Here is an 11,707-nt window from a genome sequence, read left to right on the forward strand (position 1 = left end):
CTAAGGCATGGGGCAAGCACTATGCGCAGTTGTTCTGAAGTGTACCTGGCATATAAGACGACCCCCCACTTGGAGGCATATTTTTCAGGGCCAAAAAATCGTCTTATACGCCGGCAAATACGGTAGTTCTGTAAACTGTTTCTAGAAGGGTCTGCCTTGTTATTAAATCATTCACATTGTACTCAGTATAGCCTGGTCTTGGTAGATTCACTGCTTAGTGAAGAATATGCATTTTGTGTCTGATCACTTTTTAGCACATCATGGATTATTTTAAAAATGCTATTGTAATGTTTAATGTGCTCCTGTTCCTCTTCCCACAACGCATTAAAAAGTACTTGGCACTTGTAAAATGGAAGCTGCCAGCCAAGGTGAGACTCTGTTTTTATGAAAAGATTTTTGTATCACCAAGCCAAAGTTAGGACCCAGGAGGGGTTGAGCAGGGGACAGGGCCAAGGAGGACAGGCTTGGAATTAGGAGTCTTTTCAAAAGACGTATCCATAATTCTGTTATATCACCCCTCTTTGTGGTATAGTGCTGATACATGCTTCGTAAATTCTGGATTTAAGAATAAAATAAACGTGTTTTCCTGAGTTGGTGTCTAAAACTCTTCATATAGGAAAAGACCAAGGCCCTCATCTGTGCTGGAGGCAGGAGGCAGGGAAATAGCATAACACAGGCTTAACAGTCAAAGGTATTTTCAGTGCTGGGAAAAACTAAGGAGTCTTTGTGTTTCAAACTTTTCAACCTAATTTTACTGTGTGTAAAATACTGATGTTCTACAAGAAAACTCCAACGAAGTATTTTAATCTCTCGAGTCCCTAATCTATATGGTGGAAAACAATTCTTAACGATAGATTAAAAAGAAAAAACAAGTTTTCAGTTAAGGATTTAATCTTCAGGACAGAGTACTGTTGAGCACCAAGTTCTAAATTTATACAGACGTAATATATCCAAATTCCATGTTTCCCCTGAAGGCTGCTATGAGCTATATAAACAGCAATAGTCAAAAGCTTTATTTGTTCTTTGAATTATGTGGGTAAACAATATATTTTTCCTCATTTATAACTATGATAGCTGCCAGGCTTCTCTTTAGGAGAGGAGCATTTGTTTGGGTAAAATATTAGCATCAGTTTTTTAGAGCCTTTGAGGTGAAAAGGGGATTTTCTTTTTCTGTATTAGAAAATATATAAGCTACTTGTTAGTGTAAGATTTTATTTTGTGGATTAGTATATGTATACTTGAAACAATATCCTTGATCCCTCTACCCACTAGATACCAGTAGGTCCCCACGTTCCCCAGTTGTTACATCCAAATAATGTCTCCAGATACTGTCACATGTACCCCTCTTTAGAACCATTGCTTTAGATTCTCTTTTCAGGCCTGAAGACACATAGAAGTGTTAAATTAGCAAATGACTAAAAATTTATTAGCAAATGAGTACTGTTTTTTGGATTTTTGTGTTGGAAGTTAAAAATTTGTAAAGTACACAGCCTTATTAGGAGAGTAAAATTTTTTTTATTATGTTTTGAACTACTTGTTTTCAACCAGTTGTTATAAAGACATAACTTCAGGTGAACTTGAGCTTAACATTTTTGGGACATTTTACTTAAAAGTTTGTTCCCTTTCTCAACTTCTAGAAAATCTGTGTATTTTTGTCTGTGATGGAAATGCTGGCAGTGGGCCTGCTGTAGATAGCATTCGCCAAAATAGATCCTTTTGGGCCCCTCCCTTTCTAAATTTAAGTCATTCATTCAAGTCTCAGACTTTCAGGAGTTACCCAGAGCAGAGTTGGAGAGAAGAGTTGGATTGCTCCTTCTGGGGGTATGGGTAGACTCTGAAGCAAACACTTGCTTTTGGCTACTTTTTAAAAAATATATATTTTTATTGATTTCAGAGAGGAAGGGAGAGGGAGAAAGTAGAAACCTCTATATATATAAAACCCTAAGCTGACGTGCATTGACCACCAGGGGGCAGACGTTCAATGCAGGAGCTGCCCCCTGGTGGTCAGTGCGCTCCCACAGCTGGAGCGCTGCAGAAGCCAGGCTCATGACTGGCGAGCGCAGCTGCAGTGGTGTGAGCCTCTCCTGCCTCGCCCCTCTGGACAGCGTGCGGCAGTCACAGTGGGGCAGTGGGGCCAGGATGAGCGGGAGTGGTGCCCGGCCTGGGCTCGGGCTCCTCCCGGGCCGCCTGCCCCTTTGTGCACTACTACATCCCTCGAGGGATGTAGACTGCCGGTTTCAGTCCGATCCCCTCAGGGGATCTGGCCGAAACCGGCAATCCAACATCCCCCGAGGGGTCCCCCATTGCGAGAGGTGGCAGGCCAGGCTGAGGGACCCCACCGGTACACGAATCCATGCATCGGGCCTCTAGTCAGTGATAAGAGAGTCTTGGTTGGCTGCTTCCTGCATGTACCCTACTGGACATGTGCCCTTGAGTGGAATCGAACCCAGGACCCTTCAGTCTGCAGGCTGACACTCTATCCACTGAGCCAAACCAGCTATGGCCTTTTGGCTACTTTTTGGCCTGTGACCTGTAGGTAGTGTCCTGATGTGTTGTGAGTATACTATAAATGACCTTTCTTTGTCTAGAAAAATGCCCTCAAGACAGAGTTTAGAAAGAGAGGGAGAGGAAGGAGGTGAATAAGAGAGGGAGGAGGAAGATTGAGAGAGAAATATATTTTGGGAACCGAAGGAAATAAAAACAATGAAACAATGGTTCTGGACTTGTTTCTTGACACTGGCAGCTTGTCTGCTAAGATCATTATTAGATCCTCAGTGGAACTGCTATTTGGTTCTGATTCCAAAAGTAAACAAGAAATAACTGCAATATTGGGCAATTTTGTTGAATAGGGTACTGTTTATGCCTCTGTGATCCGAAGTCATATTGTAGCTGAGGTTTTGGATTTGGTTTGGTTTGGTTGAGGTTTGCAGTTCTTTTTGCTCTCAGCAAGAGAGAATATGCCAGGAATCCTCAAGTAACTTAATTGTTCTGGTCATTCATCTCTTTCTAGAGGTCTAGCTTTCATTAAAAATCATTTTTGAGACTTTGGAAAAAAAAGTGATGAACAATTACTCTTTAATAAAACTTCTCATTTGTTTGCTGGTTCCTGCTTTCTGTTCTTTGTTGCTACTGGCTATTTTTTTGAGTACTTTTGCCTTCAGTATTTTCAGCTTTTTGAATGGTGGTCATGAAAATGAGTGGAACTGTCCTTATTTTGGACTTGTGGAGAAATCAGTGTATGTAGAAAGAATGCCTTTGAAGTTTAGACGATACAGTCAACAATCTCCTCTGCTTCCCTAGGAGGCTTTACCAGCCACAGCAATAAAATTGCCAGTCTGAAATCTGTTCCTCTCTTCTTCTTCATCTCTATTTTTGCTTTTAGTTGTACAAATCCATAGAATGTTCTCTGCTATTCAGATTTCTCAGGATCAAGCATTGATGTGAGTGCAACAGTTTTCTTTGGGGTCTGTAACAGACCATCTCAAAACAAAACTCTTAGGAAAACAAATTGATCTTTTATCATCATAAAAAGAAACAGCAGAGGTGAGAATTCTTCTCTTTCTTCAGTCAATCTAAAGGAAAGCTCTAAAGGTGCCAATCTGAGCACGTTGCCCTTAAATGGAAGCAGTATTTACATTCACCTATTAATGGTGTTACAACCAGTTTGCTTTCAGTTTCCTAGAATTTTGAGGCCAGAACTTTTACTATATTCCATATAGTATGGAAAAACCTCTCCATATTTTAACATTTTTATATTTTTAATATAAGTTGTAATTTATAATTCTTAATAGTCACCAATAAATATTATGATACCCTATTGATTTTCTTCATAAAATGAACATGCAGAACATAAGGGTATTGTAAATAATTTAAAAACACTGAGAAAGTCACAAAACCAGGAACCTTCTTGTATACCAAAGAGAAACAGTTCTAATACATGGACATAGCTACATGCTAAATTGGGCTATTTTCATACTTGAGAAGGTGACACCAGTTGTGACTGAACATTGGCAATTACATATCTCCTCTATAATTTACCTTTTTATTTTCTTTCCCTTACAACTTTTAGGTAGAACTTTAGACTTCATAGCACTGAATTAACCTGCACTGAAAGCTGTTTACCTGCAGTTGTTCACTTTTGTTGAAAGTGACCATGTCTCAAGTTCAAGTGCAAGTTCAGAACCCATCTGCTGCTCTCTCAGGGAGCCAAATACTGAACAAGAACCAGTCTCTTCTCTCACAGCCTTTGATGAGTATTCCTTCTTCTACTAGCTCTCTGCCCTCTGAAAATGCAGGTAGACCTATTCAAAACTCTGCTTTACCCTCTGCATCTATTACACCCACCATTGCAGCTGCAGGTAAGCAAGCATATGAATCCAAGTGTCTTTTGTTTCAAATGTGTTCTCAGCCTGTTTTTGATCTGAGTAGATTGCAGAGTTAGGGAGCTCTCATATTTACCTTTAAGAAGAAGAAAATATTACTGCCCAAGCTTTTTTTATCTCAGATATAAAACACTTGGTTGTGCATTGGGTTGAATGGAGGCCTTGGTTGACAGACTATTTCAAAGTGTAAAAAAAGAGAATTGAAAACTAAACTATTATGTCTAGTCTGTTGTAAAGTGGTGGCTGGCAGAGAGAACTGAACAGTAAATTCCACTTTGGATAGTCATTGGTGTATGGGAAAATTCTGCTTTTAAAATTATTTCCCAGAACTGACAAAGAACTCTTGTAAGCCCCTTTTTGTATGTCTCTAAGAATTTATCCCAAGCAAGGGGGCAGTCATCTTTACTGGCAAGCAGAAGAGTGCATTGGCATTTGTTAATTTTTATTTTTAATAAGTTTAAGTTGAGATTCCAGAGGTAGTTTAGAAATCCTAGTGAGGACCAATTAGAGATTAAACGAAGAAGCAGAGATTTATAAAAAGAAAATAAGTTTAGAGGCACTGAAATTTGATTATTAGGAAACTAAAAATGTGCTCATTGATTAGAAAAGAAACACCTGAATAAAAAAACCAAAAAACTAAAAACAATATTCTCTCTCTCACTCCCTAAAGTGGCAAAACCAAGTAAGTGGAGTGTGAGCATGGTGTCTCCATGCCAGAGTCACCTTGTAACAAGTGCCTTTCTACCCCTTACACCTGATAATTTCCTTTGCATTTCATTATTTTATTTCCTTTACTTTGTAAATCTGTTCTTAGAGTGTTAGCTTGTCCCACTCTGAGCTGCATGACTCTAGACTTCGTTGGACTGGCTCACCAGATAGCATTCTTGACTTGTCATAATCCTAGAGATTCCTTTTTACCCACGTTTGCCATTTGAGTCCGGCTTAAAAGGCAATGGCATCAACTATTTCAGTTCGCTGTTATTTATTGCTTTTTCTTCTAATGTGTCTTATATCTGCATTCCATTGACTTTGTAAAGCTCCTGCCCACTGAGGCCATTTTATTTAACTTAATATAATTTTCAAAATTAGCTAAAATCTGAGGATGACAGCCTCTGGAGATCAGACTAGGGGACACCCTGGAATGAGAAGTTAAGTGTGTGGAAAATGACAGTTATTGTTTGAGAAATGGTGTTGGCATGTTGCGTGTTGTGAAATAACGACTAGAATACAGCTAACAGCTGTTGCCGTAACCAGTGTATGTCTGCTCAGAAGACCTCCTTGTTACTCTCTTGGTTAGTTATAATAGCTGTGCTTCATCTGATTTCAGATCTTGCTTGCCTGCCATGGTTTAGTTATTCCCCTGACTTCTTATTCTCTTTCTTTTGAAGACACCCTCTCCCAGGTGAGCTGGCCTCAACTGGTTCAGAAAAGTTTCCAGCTGTCTTCAGACATGTGCCCCTGTTGTGGTTTGCAGTTTTGCATTACTGCCACTCTAAATCCTTAGACCTTCAGTTTGTTTTCCCTCTTTTTCATATCCATAGGAGAGCAGCAGTCTAGATACTTGACTTCAATGCTCTTACGTTATTTTTCAGTTCCTTCTAGCATGGCACACCCCAAAGAGAAAACCCCAATGTGTCTTGTGAATGAGTTAGCCCGTTTCAACAAGATTCAGCCTGAGTATAAGCTTTTGCGTGAGCAAGGTCCAGCTCACTGTAAGGTAAATATTGTTCATGCTGCTTGTGCATTTATAACCCATCAGGAATGTTTTCTCTCTTTTTTTATACTGTTGCGAGTGTTGTGTGATTCAAAATACGTATTTTCAAACTGCTGTGGTTGTCTTAAAGAGATTGAAAAGATACAGATTTTGGCAAGTTGCTTCTTTTTTCATCCTTGTAGAATGGGTCAAATAAAAGATATATATCTGTTTAGGACATTTTGCTTTTAAATCTCCAATTAGTATATTCTCAACCACCTGCAAATGATTTCCTGTGAGTTTTCCAGGCTCTCGCCCTCCTGGCTACAGCCTACCTCTGGCTTCTTTCCTGCTCATTTACAAGCATACCTTAGACTGGGCAGGGAGAGGGGTGAGCTGAAAATCAGTTTTGCCACTTATTAGCCATCAAGTAAAAAGTTTGAAGATGAGAGGTAGGAATCGGTCTCAAAGTATTTTCGAATTGTCTCTGGTGTCAGTTATCCTTGTCATTCCCCTTATCTTAGAGAATGAATAATGCGTATAATGTAAATGTTTACTATTTGTTCAGGAATTCAGTTTTTTAAGCTTGTTTAATATTCTTGCTAATGCAGATCTTGGAACTTAAATGTTTGCATATCTAGCTTTATCTGTTGCCAGTGTAGTATGAGAGGATATAGTATGAGAAGTTACAGTATGAGAGATAAGGAATTTAGCCTTCTGTTTCTGATACTAGTTTTAATGAATTGTCTCGTTATGTCTCATTTTTGTTGACATGCAAACCTGAAGCCTTAAATAATAACAAGTTTCTCTTTTCATTTGACTAAAAGTAACACCAACCACTATCATAATTAGGAACCATAGCATAGGTTAGGTAAATGGCCTTTGGCGTTAGACAGATGGGTTTGAATCCTAGCTTCTTATTAGTTTTGTGACATTAAGCAAGATACTGCTTTTTTTGAACCTCCGTTTCCTCATCTGTAAAATGGGAATAATAATACTTACCAAATAGGTCTGTTGTAAAAACTAAATGAGAGAATATGATAAAGTATGAAGCACAATGCCTGGCACTTAGTAAATGCTTGAGAAATGGTAGCTATTATTATTAATTATGTATTTAAGAAAAACAGATTTTCCACTCACATGAGGCTAGTTTTAACATTATTCTAACTCATATTTTGAAAAGTTACTTTACTTTCAGCAGGCAATTAGTCATTTTCTATAACTGTTCTGTTTCTTATACAGGATTTTTTTGCAGACCTTAACTTTGGGATTCCCTTTATTAACTATTTTGATATTTTTAAAATATGTACTTTCTTACTTGAACTTTAATACTCTAAGTAATTTGGCTGTGTGGTCAATCTATAACTGCATTTTTAAAAAATATATTTTATTGATTTTTCACAGAGAGAGGAAGGGAGAGGGATAGAGAGTTAGAAACATCGATCAGCTGCCTCCTGCACACCCCCCACTGGGGATGTGCCCGCAACCAAGGTACATGCCCTTGACCGGAATCGAACCTGGGACCTTTCAGTCCGCAGACTGACGCTCTATCCACTGAGCCAAACTGGTTAGGGCTATAACTGCATTTTTAAAAAACTTACAACTCGTTCAAAGAGGAAAAGTTATTCTCTCCTAGTTGACTGTTAGACTATTTAGAAAGTCAGAGGTCTGATGTACACTTAGTTTTATAAAAACTAAGATTCTGACTTGTTACCACCCCTCCACACAGAAGGCAACAGAGTGACAACAGCACTGGATGAGTAAGGTTCTGGAGAAAGGCAAGACTGTTAATGGAATTAACTCTTAATTTTGTTTTTTAGCGTTTCCCCTTCAGTGTCTTTCCATGAAAGAATCACAATCATGACCCAGGGCTTGCACAGCATTGCAGGCTTCTGCTCAGACTTCACAGGCCAGCCAGGGGTTTGTGTTCATGCTGTTGGTGCTTAAATAACTAACCTTTTGAACTGCAGCATAAATACAGGAAGCCCATGTTTCAAGGGGGATGAAGGAGTCTTTCATTTTTCCCCTTTAGTGGAAGCTGTGCATGGAGGGAATCCTAAAGTTAAGGCCTATAAGAAAAATCGGCTATGAAGGCAAGTCGTCCCCTCCCTTTATGCACCAAACGGAAATGACTTAGACATACTAAAGTCAAAATTTCTCATATAAATTATTTTAAATAAAATAAAGTTATATTCAGTGATAAAATCAGGAGAATAAAGCACCACAGTAGTGAGTCTCACTTTGGAGTGCATCAAAATCACTTTGGAACTTATTAAAATTAGACATGTTCAGTTGTCCCTCATGTTATTAATTGGAAATCTCTCAGGGTGTGTATTTTACCAAGCTTCTTAGGTTATTCTTCAGTTGGACACCAAAATTAATGAATCACAATGCTCTGATGGGTCATCATTTCTGACAGCATTAACTCAATACTGAGAGCATTAACATAACCTAATTTTAAGAGTGGAGTGGAGTTACCTTTATACTTAAAAAAGAGGCCATTTGTTGAGAACGAAATTAGCTGTTTTGGATGCCTCCTTAAAATTGAATTCTGAAACATTTTTTAGCTCTGCTTGCTGTGAATCTGATTTTTCTTCTGAAAGTGGAGGCAGCGTCTGAATAGTGCAATCTTAGGAAAGTGAAAGGCAGCATTTTAGAACCTGGCTGACATTTCCACATTTATTCAAGTTTTGTCCTACTGGGGTTGTGCTTTCAGGCAAGAGTCCACAAACACAATACAACATCGAAACAAATACCTTAATTTATATGAGATGCTGTTATGTATCTAAATCAAGTTTGCTAAATTTCTTCCGTGAGAAGTAATTGGAAGACAGTATCTATTTGGATGACTTCCAAATAATGTGTCTAATATATAAGAAAACATTTTACAATGTCTGTATGTACCCCCATCTTTTAAAGCATAGTTTTTTCATGGAGTGCTATTTTATATATATAAATAGAGAAATTTTGAGTGTGTATATATATATGTATATATATACACACAGACACACACACATACACACACACACACACATATGTATCTTTTTGTGTTTATAAAAACCAAAAAAGGTGGTGATGAGATATATTACCAATATAATGACCAGGCCTTTTAAACCATGACATAAAATACGTTCAAGGTCCAAATGACATTACAACTAACAGCAGGTTTCATGAATTGAGAGCTCACAATTTTCATTTGTAGGTGTTTACAGTACAGCTAACACTTGGAGATCAGCGCTGGGAAGCTGAAGGAACTAGTATTAAAAAAGCCCAACACACAGCTGCTGCCAAAGCTTTGGAAGGAACAAAATTTCCTAAACCCATAGTCCGCCCTTTTCGTAGCGAAGGAAGGAATCCAGGTATTATGCATGGGCCAAGACAGGTTCCTTTCAAAAGTATGTCTAGAGGTACCCATTTAGTATGTATATGAATTATTTCTTAACTAACTTGTTGATTTTTGAAAGCACAGATTCTGCACTACCAGTGGCAAATGCTTATCCCAACGCTATAGCAGTGGTTCCCAATCTGTGGTCCCTCCATTCCTGATGGTCTGGAGAAGCATTCATGGAAGGTGGGGGTGTCACCAAACAATGACTAAAATTTCAGAAAAGCTAAGTGAAAATACATCCCCCCCCCTTGATAAGTGTACAGATTGCCACGAATGTAGGTTTTAGTTAGAATCACTTCAATTCAGTGTGCTGATAGTGATTATAACATGTTGATCAGAAACCCTGATTGTCAGTTATATGTCTCCTGATCTTTAAAAAGAATGAGAAAATAAGTACAAATCAGTAGATAATATCTCTTCAAACAAGGAAACCAAATGAGAAAAATACTAATAAAGAAGAGTGTCTGCTGAAAGGTTGGGAACCCCTGACCTGGCGGCTTTGGGAGGAATGGCTATTTTAGCAGTTACCCTTGAAGTACATGAAGTTATCCCAGGCCTTTTGTATGCAGGAATGATCCTGGAAGACTTTAGTCGACCTTTCTCATTGCTTTTGATTTCTTTGTGGTATTGTGTCTTTAAATTCATTCTCTTCTGCAGATAAATGTGATGGGTCAGAGTTGATCTTAAAATGATTCAAGTTATATTTAATATGCAACTATATGAATTAAATAAATATAATTCTGATGTTAGGTAGAAATGGGTTGGTTATTCATGTGACCCTCTGATTTTGCAAATCCAGAAATATTCTTACAAATTTGATTCATGCACTAAATTTAGTCAGACCAGTTATAGTACTGAATCAAGACATTTTTGTTTTCCTCAATATAATACCCAAAAGAAGCATTTTAAAGTGGCTTTTTGTGTGCATTTATATTGAACTTTGCCATTGCTAGTGTTGTTCTGTGTTTGATATGAAAGTGTTTTTAAATGTGATTGTGCACTGACACTAATGTTTCCAAGTTGTGTTGTTGTTTTTTTTTGAAGAGTTATGAATTGGATGAACTTAGAAAAAAATTGGAAAATGAAGAGTGTATTTTCTAAAGTTGATAATTCTGAGGTAACCCAAGATATATTTGCTCCTGTTGTATGTGAAAACAACTCATTTTCCTAACTAGTATTACCACATGATTGATTCCCCCAATCCCATTATAAATAGTGAGAATGGAAATATCTGAATATTTTGTGGTTCTCATCTAACTTCACCAGATAGAATTTACTTGTCTTCTCAGTGTTTCTGTACCTGCCTTTATTACACATTGTGTTGTAGTTCTTTGAGTGTATTTTGTTTTCTTTGAGTTTCTCTGGGACAAGAATGTGTCCTTCAAGCTTAGCACAGTCCTTTGATACAGTTAGTACTTAATAAATGCATTGTTCTATAAAATAGTGTGTACAAACATACTTCTAAGTGTAAGCCAATAATCCAGTAAGTCAGTACAACCAAAGTTATATCAGTCCTGGCCGGCCTGGCTTAGTGGTTGAGCATCTACTTACGAACCAGGAGGTCTCCGTTCAATTACCTGTTACAGCACATCCCCAGGTTGCGGGCTCGATCTCTAGTGTGGGGCATGCAGGAGGCAGCCGAGCAATGATTCTCTTTCACCATTGATATTTCTATCTCTCTCTCCCTCTCCCTTCCTCTCTGAAATTAATAAAAATATATTTTAAAAAATAAAAGTTATATTGGTTAAGTGTTCCCAAACAATAACAATGATTTGGGCAGTCACCTAAGATTTTTTTCTCTCGCCTGAGGATATGTTTTGTTTTTGTTAATCTTCACCGGAGGATATTTTTTCCATGATTCTTAGAGAGAGAGGGAGGGAGGTGGGGAGAGAGAGACATTCATGTATTGCCACATCGATTGGTTGCCTCCTAAACAGATTGAGCCTGCAACCCAGCTTGACTGAGAATTGAACCAATGACATGTGGGCCGATGCTTTAACCACTTAGAAACACCCCCAAGGGCTGTTTTGTTTTTTTCTTTTTTCAAAAATGTTTTTATTGATTTTTAGAGAGAGAGGAAGGCCAAAGGCTAGAGATAGAAACATTGATGGGAGAGAAACATCGGTTGGCTGCATCCAGCATGCTTCCTACTGGGGATCGAGCCTGCAACCCAGGCATGTGCCCTGAGTGGGAATTGAACCAGTGACCTCTTGGATCATGGGTTGACCCTCAACCATTGAGCTA

General features: G+C 38.3%; 1 protein-coding gene across 5 annotated transcripts in view; it reads left to right on the forward strand.

The window, feature by feature from the left end:
- Nucleotides 1–11,707, forward strand: part of STAU1 (staufen double-stranded RNA binding protein 1) — a 55,045-nt gene that overhangs the window by 4,674 nt on the left and 38,664 nt on the right. For 2 of the 5 annotated variants that reach the window (XM_015560719.1, XM_006758802.2), the window contains exons 2-4: nt 4,070–4,358; nt 5,975–6,099; nt 9,278–9,434. The exons of 1 other annotated variant lie outside the window; for it this stretch is intronic. In XM_015560719.1, coding sequence (XP_015416205.1) covers nt 4,154–4,358; nt 5,975–6,099; nt 9,278–9,434 — 487 coding nt within the window. In that variant the 5' untranslated portion in view covers nt 4,070–4,153. Of the gene's footprint in view, nt 1–4,069; nt 4,359–5,974; nt 6,100–9,277; nt 9,435–11,707 lie in introns of those variants that run through there. 2 more of the 5 variants (XM_006758803.2, XM_006758805.2) reach the window with 2 other exon arrangements.

Source organism: Myotis davidii, unplaced genomic scaffold (assembly GCF_000327345.1).
Source record: "Myotis davidii unplaced genomic scaffold, ASM32734v1 scaffold935, whole genome shotgun sequence".
Taxonomy (NCBI): domain Eukaryota; kingdom Metazoa; phylum Chordata; class Mammalia; order Chiroptera; family Vespertilionidae; genus Myotis; species Myotis davidii.